We start from the raw sequence: 15,831 nt of genomic DNA on the forward strand, positions 1-15,831 counted from the left end.
GAACAAAGAACCTCATTTGTCTTCCCAGATCACTCTCAGAGCTGTCTGTCCTGCATCTCATACCTCTGCCCCTGCTTGCATTCTAGTCCTTATCTGTTGAATTGCCTCCAAACGAGCCCTCCGACTTCAAATATGATCCTCCCTAACCCATCCTTCACAGCCCCAAATCTGTGTAATTTTCCTTCTTAAAATCAATCTGTATCTTCCAACTGCCTATCTACAGTGTGGAGTCTAAGTTCCTCCTGACAGCTTCAGATATTTCATAATTTATCTGAACTGTGACTACTCTCAAATCCTATCTTCCACTACTCCCTCCAGCACAGAACTATGCTACAGTCAGGCAGAAGTGTCCACAAGTTCACCAATATCACATATTTTCTCATATTGCAAAGGCTTTGACAATGATGTTTCCCCATATTAGAACCCTTGCCAGCCTTCCTGCAACTATGAATATGTATTCCTTTTATTTCAAGAACTATTTTAAAAGAATTCCTGCCATGAAGGCTTTCCTTATCCATCCTAAAGCAGAGTACCTTAATATTCAATATACATTCACATCTGCCAGAACTCCATGCCAATTATTCATAAACATGTTTGTCTGTCCTACTAGACTGTTTTTTTTTTTTTTTGGTAGAGACACTGCGTTAATAATCTTCTGTAGATACAGCTACACTTGTGAAAAGAGAAGCACAGTCAATGTAAATTCAGAGTTACTATACTTTTAAGTAAATTATGTAGTTTTTAATTGAAGTAATAATCTCTCTGAGTTCAGTTTTAGGGTGGTGAACTCCTTAAAACCTGTACAACAACATACAGGATTAACATGACTTTTCAAGGTGTCTTAGGTATGGCTGGCATATGCAAAGAATCTAATGTTTTAACAGACTCTCTCAATGTTTTTGTGTAAGCATTTATTTCAGTTTCGCAACTATGTTATTAAGGTTGGTTTAGCCTTTGGTTTCTCTGAGTTTTTATTACTTGATTCAAAAATATTTATCAAGTGGGCATTTTGTGCAAGTCCCTGAGCCAGACACAGGGAATAGCATAAATACAGTAATACCTTATTATAAAGTATTCTTGTGAGATTTGGGTCCACCAGATTTTCTAAAGGTCCTAGCCGAATGCTTGGCAAATAAATGAAAGTTGTGTTGTTTTTGTTGTTATTGTTATTAAGGGGTATGTGTAGATTTTTTTTTTTGAAAAAGATGAATTATCATTTAGAATGAATATATATATATAATCATTCAATATGACAATATCATAATACGATGTGTAAGATAAATACCTGCTACTGCTACTTAGCATTACATAACACCAACAACAGTTTTCTGGGCTCCAGAGTGCAATGTAAATTAGAGAAATCACAATGGTGTGCTATTTCTTGGATAAGTGAGCATTCACGTTGGATGTTAACAGCCTAAAATTGCATCTGCTTAGTGCTGGACAAAACATGACTTGAGTAGATAGCAATTCTTTTTTCAAAGTAAAAGATTTAAACAGAATAATCCACCTCCACAGTTTTTAGTGGTACAAAACAAATAATAAAATATATTGATTATTTTAGAGACTAGCAGTCAACATTTAATAAACAAGCAGTGCTGTACTTTCTCCAGAGTCTATTATCTTGTGTTCATACTACTTTCTTATCTGTAAAACTGGTTCCTTAAGGGAAAGTAATACTTGGTTGACCAAGGGCTTCTTTTCTGAAGTGTGCTGGTCTTTTCTTTTTCCAGTTTTACTTTTTTACTCACTTATAAAATATTTTTTTACACAGAAAATTATGTAAACTTCCAGCATTTTCTAGAAATAATAAATTAAAAAAATTTTTCATTAGAGAAAGTAATAAACTAAAAGGTGGGAAAGTGAATTATCTTCAATAAATTTTGTCATTTTTAAAACTTTTGATTTTTTTCTTCCTGAACATTTATAAATTTATTTTTAAACTTTCAGTGAACTGGAAAAATAATCTAAAAGTTAAAATGTTTGAATTTCATAGACTTTTTTCCCCCCAGAGATTTTGTATTTTACATCATCAAAGTCAGGTTTTTTAAAAGTGAAAAAAACTTTCTCAATTCAACAATGGTGCCATCAGGAGGTGTTTAATGAGTGTGTCAGATAAAAAGAGTACTTAATTGTAATACCTACTACTGAACAGTTTTAAGAGAATGAATGTTCATAATAATTTAGGGGAATGGTAGAAAATTATTTACTTCAAATAATACCATTTTTTCTTATTATTATGCAGTTTGATTCCTATTGCTTGTTTTTTATTTCTTCGTATAACAAAAGGTTGAATAATTTTATGGCTTTTTTTTTTTTTTTTTTTTCCTGACAAGGTCTCACTCTGTCATCCAGGCTGGAGTGCAGTGGCATGATCTCGGCTCACTGTGACCTCCGCCTCCTGAACCCAAGCGATCTTCCCTCCTCAGCATCCCAAGTAGCTGGGACCACAGGCATGCGCCACCACACCCAGCTAATTTTTGTATTATTTTGTTAGAGATGGGGTTTTGCCATGTTGCCTAGACTGGTCTTGAACTCCTGGACTCACACAATCTGCCCACTTCAGCCTCCCAAAGTGCTGGGATTACAGGCGTGAGCCACTGCACACCACCACAATTTTATGTTTTTGACTTCTTTCTTAAAAAAATAAAATCTGAGATTTCACATATCTCAATCCTTTATTTTACCGAACTCATAGTCAAATTACTAAGAGAAACCCACTGCCAATTTTTTTTAAATCTGATTCTTGGATTCTTTACATTCATATTTCTTAAAATAATTTGTATTGCCTTTATAATATATTGGCTTTTTAAATTTTGGTAGATGAAGATTTAGCTTTTCTCATTCCTGTCATATGTTACAATCTTGTTAAACTAATATTTGGAATTTATATTAACTCGCCTCTTTAATATTCATTTTTGAGAAAATTTGGTTCTTATATGGCTTTACTTAATTTTATTTTTTTCCTTAAGTTATTAATTGCTTTGTTTTACAATTTGCTCAGCTTTCCATGTATCTATCTCTAAATGTTCTCAACACTTCCAAGAGCACCTCTTTCAATACTATTTTTCACTTGGCCAGACACGTCATGACTTTTGTCAATTCTCTTCTCTCCTGCATGAGCACCCCATTCATTACCCATGTGCAGCCTAGAACTCTCCATATATTTTTGTTTTTGAAATTCATGTTGTGGGAGATGTCAAAGAGAAGGAAGATTCACATTCTATGCCAGCGCTATCTATAATGATCCCTGGCTTTGTTTTTTTAAGGTAGTATCTATGTGTGTGGCCGATGCTCAGGTGAAGATGCAAAGTAGTATCAGCTCTGGTTTTGAGTTCCAGCCAAGTCAATGGGCACTCTGCAGCAGCTGCCCCCATATGTTGAGAAAACGAAACTACAGGCTGGCTCTTCTGCTAGTGCTTGGTCACAGTGTATACCTGTTCACCTCCCTGGAGACAAACGCCATTCGAAATTGGGTTTTCAGGGTCCTGGAAGTATTGAATGAATTTCTAAACTTCACTAGTTTCTGTGGAGGGCCAATATTTTTTTATTGGGCTACTAGAAATGTCCAAAACCCCAAAATACATTGGAATCAAATTCAGAATTTTAATAACTGCTAATGAGCTCTTCATATTTGATATTTGATCTTCATATCTCTATATCTGATCGGATTTTCTCAGGTGTTCTTTATTTCTGCTGCATGGCTGTTGTCTTTAGATTCTCTTTTTCTCATCATGGAAGTCCTCTCTTCTTTGTGTCTCTTAATTCGCAAAGTATTGTGTGTGGGGGCAGGTATGCTTGCATGTGGTTAATTCGCTATTTTGGTGGAGCATATCTTCAAGGAGCTTCCTGAGATAGGTGGCATGGAAAGTAAAAGTTTTGTTCTTAGCCTTCTCAAAAATCATTTCATTTTACCCTTACATTTGATGGATAGTTTGTGTATAGATTTTTAGTTTACAATCCCTTCCATTTGAAATTTCAAAGGCATTAATTATTATCCTTTTCCTTTTAAGCCTCTATTATTGCTGCTGAAATATTGTTTGAATTCTTATCTTTTCTTCTTTCTGGTTAATGTACATTAATTAATTACCTGGAGAAATATTTAGCATCTGCTCTACGTTTCTTGTTTTCTGAATTATTATGATGCTGTCTCATGCTGCAAATCTCTTTATTTCTTGTCTTTCTAATGTGGAGATTTGTTTTCTTCAGTTTAAAGAAATGTGTTGTAGTTTGAATAACGTTTCTTTTCATCTCTCTCTTTTCTGTGGAATTACTGCTAGTTAGAATTTGAGGCTGATAGGTTAATCACTTAAATGTTTTTAACATTTATAAGTTTTTTGTTATTGTTGTTATTGCTAATTTCTCTTCAGTGAAAAGCCATTGTCACTGACATGCCAGTTCATAACTTTTTTTTTTTTTTTTTGAGACATAGTCTTGCTTTGTCACCCAGGCTAGAGTGCAGTGGCACGACCTCAGCTCACCACACCCTCTGCCTCCTGGGCTCAAGCAATCCCCCTATCTCAGCCTCCCTAGCAGCTGGAACCACAGGCATGCACTACCATGCCCAGCTAATTTTCGTATTTTTTGTAGAGACGGGGTTTACACCAAGTTGTCCAGGTTGGTCTTGAACTCCTGACTGAAGCAATCTGTTCTCCTTGGTCTCACAAAGTACTGGGACTAGAGACATGAGCCACTGTGCCTGGCTCTCCAGTTTATAATTTTAGACCATGTTTGTTCTTGTTTGTCCTTTTTTGAGCAAAATGTGGGAGATCTTTATTTAGTATAGTGATCATTTAGTGATCATACAAGTTACAATATTTTAGTCTTATTTATCATGTGTTCATTGCTTTTATTTTTGGTTTCTTTTACTATATAAGTGTTATTATTATTTGTAAACAAAAATGTCTCTTATTTCTTTGATGGCTTATGACTTCTTGTCTTGCTTAGGAAATTGCCCCTCATATTCCACTAAGCCTGTTCAAATCTTATTTGGATTTCCTTCAAACATTTTTATTATTTCATTTTTAAATTTCATCTCCTTAATTAACCTTAAAATTACTTGGTATGTGGTAATGACTAGAAGTCTAATTTTCTTTTCTTACTGAAGAAAATCATGGCAGAAGTATTTGATAAACAAACCAGCTTTTTCTATGGAATGAAATATCTGTTCCATTGGAATTTATAATAATCATTTACTTTAAAACCATATATGGACTGGTTAAGTTATCCATTTGTCCATTTATCTGTTTGTCTATTTTGTGTTAATTTAATGTTGTTTTGAATACAGAAATTTTTAATATCTGATAAAGTAAGATTTTTAATTTTGGCAAGCTACATAGCATCTGTAATGTAAATGGTGTTATGGTTAGCTGGCTATAATCATTAAGTGTTGGATGTTTTCCTTTACAAACCACTTAAGATAGTCTTATAAATTTAAAATGTTTTTTCATGAAATAGCTGTGTAACCATCAATATCAAAATAAAAATGTTGGTAAGTACAATGGTAAGAGTCAGGTGATGTTAGATTAGCTACCTGTAGATTCTAACTCAAATAAGTTGGCTATAAAACTTTGCTTGAATGGTTTTACTGCTCTAGGTCTCTGTTTCTTTGACTGTATAAGGTGGAAATTGTTATTTCAATTATTCCACATCTATTATCTCCTACTGTCTTGTGACAAATGAACCAGCCAATGTGAAGGTATTTAGAACAAAATAAACATTATATATTTGTGATATTTACACATCTTTTGTTAATTTTCTACATCTATACTAAGAAAATATTCTTGGCTTATATTTATTCAGTGTTGTTTGCTAAGTTTTAGTATTCTTATCTTGATTCAAAAGCCTCTCCCTCATAAGTAAATCAGAGCAACAACTCCCAGTGCAACATTTCAGGGACTTGTAGGTAAAGAAGACATTTAAAAAATTACTGAAAACTACTATTTCAGATGTTAATCTCTGAAAGTCTAAAATATTCTGGGCTTTCATCAAGCAATTGACAATGCTTTGATGTGTGCTAAGACTAAGAAATACCCAAGATCACCTCCAGAAATTTAATTCATTTAACTTTTCAGTGGTCGATCAATACCCTCCAGAGATGAATCTGACTTAGATTTAAGACACAAATTTAAAAAAAAAAATTCAATAATAGGGTATTTTGCAGTAAATGCCATTAATTTTAAATTCTCAGTGAATAATCCAGGAATAGAAATAAGTGACACTGGATTTTAGATTCTCGTAATTTAGGAAAATATGATAAGGTCCAGGGAAATCACCCCCAAATAGGAGGAGGCTTTCCCCTTGCACCCTTTACTCTAGCGTCACTGAATAACTTCTCTCCTATATACCCCCAATCTTTTCTTCCATCTGTGTTGCTCCTCATGGTGTTCTTCAGTCTGAACTTGGCCTCATTCATTGCCACATGTCTAGACCTTGTTCAACTTTCAAAGCAGTCACTACTTGTAACCTCTTTCCCAAAACCATGCTCCCCACCATCACTTCTACAGATGCTGCCACGCTTTTCAATACTGAAATTCCAAAGCACATAATTTTCCCTCTGGTTTATACATTTTTGTTGTAATTATTCTTTGCATCATGGTTATTGAAGCCCCTTCTCTGAATGGACACTGGCTATACACACCTGGTTCAGCAAGCATGCTTCCTGGCTGCTGATGAAATAGAACCAATCATACTAGATGGACAGTATGCTCCCTCAGATCAGCATATGTATTGAATTGATCTCTGTAGGATTCAAAGTTTTAATATGGTGTTTTGCATATAATAGATACACTCATATATAGCACTAATCAACTTTGGAAATATAAGAAAGGTAGCATAAGTATTGGGAAAAATAAGACAGCAAGGTCCCGTATTTGTGGAGTGAATTATTGGATGCCATAATAATAGCTGTTGTTATACTCTAATTGAGGATCTTCCATAATGGTTTCATATTTTCCCTTTGAGAGTAGAGCCTAGCAAATTTCTAGAATGTTTGAGGTTTATTTGTTCTGGAAACTGAATTTCCATTCTTACTGAAACTAAATTGAATTTTATAAAGATACTTAAGAAAACAAATAATTTATTAGGGTTATTTATTATTTAAAGGTATACAGCCAAGAAAATTAAACTTCATGGAAGGTTGTGATTGCAATCCTTTTTAAAGATGATGAACACCTGGTTTAGGAGACTTAATGGATCAAGGCAGCTACTACATGGATGTTCACTGTCAAAAAATAACAGTATTAAATACATCCATCTTAACTAATGGAAGGGTCAACTAGCTTAAAGGATGTAATTAGATATTTTTAGTGTAAATTGGGAAAACATTCATCTGTACAATTTGAAAGTCTAATTGGTTTGATTTGAATCTTAAAGATAAGTGGTTTTGTATAGCTCTCATTGTCAACAAGTGCACAACATTTTATCAATCCTGAATAATAATCATTTCTTTGGATGGGACCAAAATGACTCTGTCTCGCATATACTTCTAATTTAATAATAGCTACAACTTAAAGGATGTTAACTGTATGCCAAACACAACACTTATTTTCACTTTACATATGTTCTTAATTGTGGAAATTCAATGACTGATTAGTGGAGACAGTCTGAAAAAGTGTTACTGTTTTATACTACAACTTAGGTCAGAATCCCAGAACCCTTCATAGAGCTCACATTCTGACCCATTGAACTAATCTCATGCTGGGATTAAAATTCATAAACAACTTCTATGAATAAGGAAAAACATTGTTAGAGAAAATGACTAAGTGGAAAGTTATTGTTTTTAAATTAGAAGCAGAATAAATGGACTTGCTTAATAAGAAGAACAAGGACATGACTATTTAACATTAAAAAACACTCAGTAAAATTCTCAACAGAAATTGCAACCCCATAAAACATTACTTTTTACATTCTGAACCCTATAAAGCAAAAAAAAGAATAAAAATTGTATGTGACCAAACTGTCTAAAAGCGATTAATTAAAATCTATGATATACTCTGAATTAAAGTATGCTGTCCTAAAGCAAATCTTTGTAGATGAGTATTTCTTAGAATGGACTAAGTTGTTCATAAAGCAAAGTGCTTAAATGAATAATATAAGTACTCAAGATGAAGCAGAACATTTCAAGGATCTATAATTTCAAGAAAACTGTGCTTATTACAGAGTCACAGTTTTTCTAATGTCCTGGTGAAGGATTGAATGGAGGAAAAATACAATAAAAAACTATATATTTTGTCTAAAAAAATGGAATTGACTCTTGTTTGTTTTTGTTCCCCCACTAAATTGGCTGTTTATGTTCACTGACAACAAAAGGAAGTAAAGACAATTCTTTGGATCACTCAAAACAAACACAGATTATACATATATCTCAAGTACAACACAAAGTTGATTCCATATTTCTATGTGGGCAAAACAAAATCTTGCACTTTAAATTGATGTGTCCTCCTATCTGCATAGAGCAAATACATTCTTAATCATTTTCTCCTCACTCTGTTTATATATTCTTTCCAATTTAAAATTGCCTCTGAAAGTCTAATATTATTGCAATTTTCTTCTCCATATTATTAATTCTTTTTTATATTTCTCTTACAGTGATTCATGCCCAATTCATATGATTATGTAAATTATAAATTTGATTATTGTCAAATGTTAACAGTAACTCAGTCAAAAACAACTTGTCCAAAAAGTTGCTACCAAAAGGGCACTTGACTATAAATAATTCACATTATATTACATATTCCATCTTGTTCCTGTCCTCAACCCCCGCCCCTCTGCTCAATAACTAATCTGAGATCAACTGTTGATCAGGGTCAGTTCGTTAAAGGGGAAACATATTGACTCATAAGTTTAAATAAAAGTAAAGTAGCCTCTGATTGGCTCCTTCTTGGAAAACAAGCATGTTTTGTGTGGGACTGATATGAAAGAAGAAAGCAGTATTAGGATGAACAATTTCTGTTCATGACAGCTGTTAACATTTATACTAAAACAATTTTATTTATAAACTTTGGGATTAAAGAAAGGTAAAATTAAGTAGCTAAAAGTATGCATGAATTGCTTCTCTATATATGTAAATTCTAGAGTAATATGAAAATCAATAGCTGCTAAATGTATAGACATTCTCTGAGCAACTCTGTGGGCAAGGCTGTCTGCTAAGTGCTGGGATAACAAGAGGAGTAAGTGCTTTCTCTGGTCTGAGAGTTGTTCATCCTTATGTAGGAGACAAAAATAGAAATAGGTAATTTAAATCAAAGAACAATGATAAAATATGCAAATTCTGTCAACTGTGCGTGTTAAGAGCATAGAAGGAAAAGAAGGCAAAATGGGGAAGAGAGTGAATTAAGTCCAGGGCATAGGTAGTTTGATGCATCCATGTAAAATATTGTGCCGGCCCTACACTTATGTGCTTTTGGATGCATTCTTCAGTCTTTTCCTTGCTTTCTTCTCAGAGTAGCTGCCCTGTACAGTTTCCCAGACCTCTCTGTCAACTGGCTTCCAATTGGATGTGATCAGGCACTGGCAGAGATGGGAGAATGGGAGGAAGAGAGAACCAGGATATTTCTCCCCATCCTTGTCTGTCTCAGGATATATTTCTGGCACGGACTGAATTTCTTTCATGTTTCTTACTCCCAGAAAGCAGGCGTGTCCTGGTTTTGGCTCTCACTGTCCTCTAGCTTACGGGAACAATAGCTATTTTTCTGCTGCTTCACTATACCCCACTTAGTTTCTCAGCTTCTTTCACGAGTATATAATCAATTGCTAGTCATTTGTTTCCTCTATTTCAAATATTCAGAGCCATTTATAGTTTCCTGGTTGGACACAAATGCCTGACATACTGAGTCTAAATTCCAGGAGTTTGGGCTGCAGGTTTGGGACTAATCAACTTGTAAGAGAGAGTTCGTGAGTGTGTACAGAGATAGGGTAGGTAAAAAGATTGGTAGATTGAGGGTGGAACACTGAGGTATATTGCAAGAGATAAAGGAAGCATAGCTTTTGAAGGAGTCCAAAGATTAATTTACAATTTGAGTAGAACAAGAAAAATGTGGCATTCACTGAAGCCCCTGAGAAAACCTAGGTATCACTTAGACCCAGCATTTGTCAGATGAGATTTCTGAAGATAGAGAAATGAGGTCACATATCTAATAAAGGCCAGAATTGAAAACCTGTTTTCAATTCTATTTCCCTAGGTAGTGTTCTTGTGATAACACACCCATAATCATGCTAATAGTGTGACATTTGGTGTCATTTTCACTTGTTCTGACCTTGTTCTATATGTGCACTTCAGTTTCCTTTTATATAACGCTAATATATGTTATTAGTTACCTCATAGGTAATTGTAAGAATCAAATGAGACAGTGCATGAAAAGTACTTAGAATAAACTACTTAGAATAGTTAAACGTATTGAGAGAGGTTGGAATGACACATGAAGGACAATGGGGCTACTATATTCATTTTATTTTTTTTTTAATTTTTTCAGATGGAGTCTCCCTCTGTCACCCAGGCTGGAGAGCAGTGGTGAGATCTGGGCTCATTGTAAACTCTGCCTCCTGGGTTCAAGCAATTCTCCTGCCTCAACCTCCTGAGTAGCTGGGATTACAGGTGAGCGCTACCACACCTGGCTAATTTTTGTATTTTTAGTAGGGATGGGATTTCGCCATGTTGGTCTCAAACTCCTGACCTCATGATCTGCCCACCTCAGCTTCCCAAAGTGCTGGGATTTCAGGAGTGAGTCACCACGCCTAGCCAGGGATACTAGATTTTATCATACTATTATGAAAGGTAAGCTAGTCATCATAAAGCTTATAGATACTCTTTTTATATGTTTGCTGAAGTTAAGGTGTTTTCACATTTGGTAGTAACTTACTATTTGTTTAATAAGACAAAATTTAAAATTAAATTTGGTTTTTCTTTATACGTTAGTTTAGCAGTGAATTTTTCTGTAAAATGATTTTTACACCATTAATTTCTTCTCAGCTTCATATATTTAAGAATTTCCATGGACTTAAATGAGGTTCCATGATTGATTTTCTATTTGCATGATATTTTAAACAAAATATATATTTTTAAGTTCAAGATTTCCCTCCCACCCTCGGAAAGTCTTCTGAGTCTTTTTTGTGTCATCCTTCTCATTCTTCTTTCTCTTTTAATTTTTTAGTACCCCAAGTTCCTTCAATGTTAAACACAAATGAGAAAACCGGGAATTGTAAAGAAAGTCATTCTCATTTAATAGATAATGATGTCTTACTACCTACTGCTTTTGCCATTAGTATGTAAATTCATGTTAAAAGAAAAATAACTCAAACACTTATACTGTAGAATGTAGATTAGACCAAAATCCAATATTGTAAATTTTTACTTACCTTCAGTGTCTGCTAGTCCTACTCCTACCCCTGGCTGTTTTACAGGCTCTTGTCCATTCTGTCCCATCTTCCCTCTGTTTAGGAATAAAATAAAATGATATATTCAGTTATGATCTCATGAATGCAAAGGAGGCCAAATTTGCATAAGTTAAATAACATTGAAAGTAATGGCAAAAACTGCAATTACTTTTGCACCAACCAAATATTTTCGGACTTGTAATAATTATTTGAATGGCACAGACATACACAGTTAATTGCTCTATGTCATGATTTTAAAATGTGAACTTGTTTATTATTCCTATTCAAGCCAAATAATATACCTCAACATTCAGTAATTTTTATTTGTAGACTCATTTATCAAAAAATAAGACCATCATGAGATTTCCAAATTTTGTTTTAGAATTTTTTATTTATTTCTAACTCAAAAATGAGAAGGGGCTTTATATTTTTATAAGTTGTACTGATGAGTTATTCTAGTTTTTTTGGTGAAAAGAGCAATATTGAAATAAATACTATATAAAAATGATATTTTAATAGACTATTTCTTATTTCATGTGTTTTTTTCCCTAACTCCTTCCTGTGTTTTCTGCTGTGTTGAGCAAACTGGCTTTTGTAGTCAGGCTGCTTGGTCTCTGCTTCTGGCTTTGCTATTCCTTGCTATGTGTAATGTAAGGCAAAGTACCTGGTCAAGACTGTTTCTCCTTTTGTGATACAAAGATAATAATATTAGCTACATTTTGATTGTGAAAAAAATCACATGAAAAATGCATAAAAATGTTTAAAGAGTGCCTGAAAAATCATAAGCATTCAATAAATATAGCATATTAATAGGTAGGCATGCCCATAGCAGCCTTAGAATTCAGCTAAAATCTGCTAATCACTTTCAGTTTTCACCTTCAAACTTTTTGGAAAGTCAACTAGATGAAGAATTCATGATACTTTGAGGATTGTAAGCTTAGAATGTTAATAATTTAACAGCTAAAGGACTGTAGGCCACTTTTTATTTCTTTGGCTACAGAAAAAGCAACATGGCACATGAAAAAGTTTGGAATTTGCCTTTATATATACTTAGATAGGGTGTTCTAAAAAGATGGAATAAAAACTTAAGTGTTATAGAAAGATGCTTGAACAAAAGAGCATCTTGATACTGCACTTTGTAGGCAACGCTTCTAGCATAGCAGGATTTACTAACAATTAATTACAACTTTCATAGGAAGTATTTGGTTTGCTGGACCTGCTGAAAATGTAACCATATTTATTTCTTAAGAATCCAATTATATCTTACTTGAAAACTGCTCTAAAGATCCTCTTATTCTACTTCAGAGAAGGTGCTGAAATGTGTCTGCCATAATGAAAGAGGAACACATGTAAATTCAGAAATTATTTTATCTCGAAAGCCATTACCTTGTTCCATTATAATAATTCTAGGTTAAAGGTTTAAGTACAAATTTTTATTAAGTGTGTATGTGAGGGACCAAGTTCATGCAAATTAAGTAATTTCCAACATTTCTGTTTTACCATATGTATGTTAAACCATGGTCTGCATGGTCAACATATGCATACATATTTAAGCAATGCACAAAATTTTAGCGTATGTAATTGCTTCATCAAGATTCAAGACAATTAGTTAAGAAAAAAAAAAAAGAACTCTGCTCTATCTGTTAGCATTAGAGAGGAAAAAATGTTTAATAGCAGTAATCTTACTCTTATCAGTACATTACGCTGGTAGAGTGAGCCAAAACTTACCTTGTTACTGAACCAATTCTATTGAAAGTGAGGGTCTTTTTAGAATTGGTAATCTAGTAGATAAGAATACTAAAAAGTTAATATTCTTATACTATCCCAGACTTTTAAAAAGTAGTTACTGTAAGTCTTAGTAATTGTAGCACAACTACATTTTGATAATTTTGGGGGTTGTTCTTGATTCTTAGACTTTATATGTTAAGGGTGATACCTAGCCAGTCTTTGCTTTCAATTAAAACTGATTTTAACATAGGTACTTAGCCAATATCTGTAGTAAGTACATTTTGAAGATTATACAAAAAACTTTCGCAGGATTGTGAAGCTAAGTTAAGTGCAAAGGAAATGTAACTGTGGGTCATGTGAAGGATGTGGTTTCTCTGAATTCCCAATGACTACACTTTAGCTCAGAACATTGTTGCTATACAATTTATAATTTATACTTTTAAACAATCACTAGATATTTATTAAAACCTTTTACTATCCCAAGCAATAATTTTATTAGATACAATGGGGGATAAGAAAGGACTGCCACATACTACTTCCTACACATAGCCTATAGTGGTTTTCAAAAGTAAATATTTGTTGTGCTCATATGGCAAAGCAAGAGTCTCCTAGACAGTTGTGCGAAGCTTTGATTTACAAGAGAAACAGAAAGTGGGAAAAACCAAAATTAGAATGCGGTGTATTATAAAATACATAATCTCTTATTCTGCAGACATTCAGATATTGACAAAATAACATGTTTACTCTTTGGAAGTTATAACTTTACCATCAGTGTTAAATTATATATTTTGAAAGGTGCAGAAAAATTGGAAGGATAGCAAATTATGTGTGGTTTAAAACCTTTCTAAATTCACATGGCATTTACAGCTTAGGGAGAAATGTAATGAATTTGTAGAAATTATTTTCTGTCAAATTGGATCATCAGAAGTCAAAGACCAATGGGATTAGATTCCTTTTAGGAAGAATTTCCAATGAAATAGAACTGATTAAGTACAAATAACTCTATTGAATCCATAGACTAAATCTCATAAAAGAAAAGAAAGCTAAGATGGGCAGGTGATACAATAATAATTTGCTTAATTTAAATTGAAAAAAATGTAGTTCAAAACAACAAAATGAACTCATTTTCACTGTAAAAATCCATTTTCCCTAATGCTTTGCTTTTATAAACTGAACCGTTATCAAAATATTACAATTGTTGTGGACATCAAAAGGAAAGATTTATGAAAACTCTTATTTTAAAACAAAGAGAAATAGAAAATCCACCTGCTGAAAAGTCTTCACTTAGCATTGGAGAAAATGAAAAAGACCCTTCCACAACCCAGCTCAGGTTTGGCAAGCTCTGCAAAGTGCCAGTTAGTAAGTATTTTAGATGTGCTGTGTTCTAACAACTTCTGCCCCGTGGCACAAAAGCAGCATCAGGCAACACAGAGCTAATAAGAGTGGTTGTGTTCCAATACAACTTAGTTTATATTCACTGAAATTTGAATTTCCTATAATTTTCACGGGTCACAAAGTATCACATTTCTTTTGTTTTTTCCTACACATTCAAAAATGGAAACGCCATTTTTAGCTCACCGGCCTTAGAAAAACAGGTGGTGGCCGGGCGCGATGGCTCAAGCCTGTAATCCCAGCACTTTGGGAGGCCGAGACGGGCGGATCACGAGGTCAGGAGATCGAGACCATCCTGGCTAACACGGTGAAACCCCGTCTCTACTAAAAGCTACAAAAAACTAGCCGGGCGAGGTGGCGGGCGCCTGTAGTCCCAGCTACTCGGGAGGCTGAGGCAGGAGAATGGCGTGAACCCGGGAGGCGGAGCTTGCAGTGAGCTGAGATCCGGCCACTGCACTCCAGCCTGCGTGACAGAGCGAGACTTCGTCTCAAAAAAAAAAAAAGAAAAAAGAAAAAAGAAACACAGGTGGTAGACTGAATTTGCCCTGGCCTAAATCCTGGGACCTGGGTGGCCCAGTGGTATTTTCAAAATCCAGAAGACTAGTTAATGGGGAGGAGAAGGAAAGGTCAGGAAGTTTGGATTTTGTTATTGGAACAGACATAATCTACATATTTATCTTAAATGCTACCAATATGATCAAAGTGATTCTAACACATTAAGTCTGCTAAAGTTTTGCATTTGATTTGCAAAATGACTTTTTTTTTTGAGGTTTAACATTATGAATGATTCTTATTCCAAGAGTACTTAGTCAGGGACCTATGCACTACTCTGTACTTGTTCTAGAAAGTATGGAAACACTTCAATGCCTTCAATCTTAATTGTAGGATTTATAGTTGGAAAGTCTGCATAATTATTCACTATGTCCTCTATTTCAAATATGATATATGGATTCTTTGAATATGTTTAAATCTCTCCCGATTCAAGGTAAATTAATATATGTTTGTCTCAAATACCAGTAATGTTTGTATTTGATCATTATGTGATTAAAACATTACTGTACTCCTGCTGAACTTTATTCTCACATGGCTAAGTGATTAGCAGTTTTTACATCAAATAGAGATTGTATTGATTAACTAGTTCTGGTAGTGACTAACATTTATCCTTAGAATTAACTGAATTATCCAATCTTTCTTGAACTATCTATCTTTACATAGGCATTAACAGTTCAAGTGTCTCAGGGATAATGACTCAGAATTGGATAATTGTCATTATTTCCTGTTAACTGTTGAGAATGCCTTACTCATGATGCTGAGTAAGCTTTGTAGTAACAAAAAGAG

At 34.0% G+C, this 15,831-nt stretch overlaps 1 protein-coding gene across 1 annotated transcript in view; it reads right to left on the bottom strand.

Moving 5' to 3' along the window:
- Positions 1-15,831, bottom strand: part of PCLO (piccolo presynaptic cytomatrix protein) — a 404,629-nt gene that overhangs the window by 32,002 nt on the left and 356,796 nt on the right. The window contains 1 exon segment of the mRNA XM_030932711.1: positions 11,356-11,429. Coding sequence (XP_030788571.1) covers positions 11,356-11,429 — 74 coding nt within the window.

Source organism: Rhinopithecus roxellana, chromosome 6, assembly GCF_007565055.1.
Source record: "Rhinopithecus roxellana isolate Shanxi Qingling chromosome 6, ASM756505v1, whole genome shotgun sequence".
In the NCBI taxonomy this organism is placed as follows: domain Eukaryota; kingdom Metazoa; phylum Chordata; class Mammalia; order Primates; family Cercopithecidae; genus Rhinopithecus; species Rhinopithecus roxellana.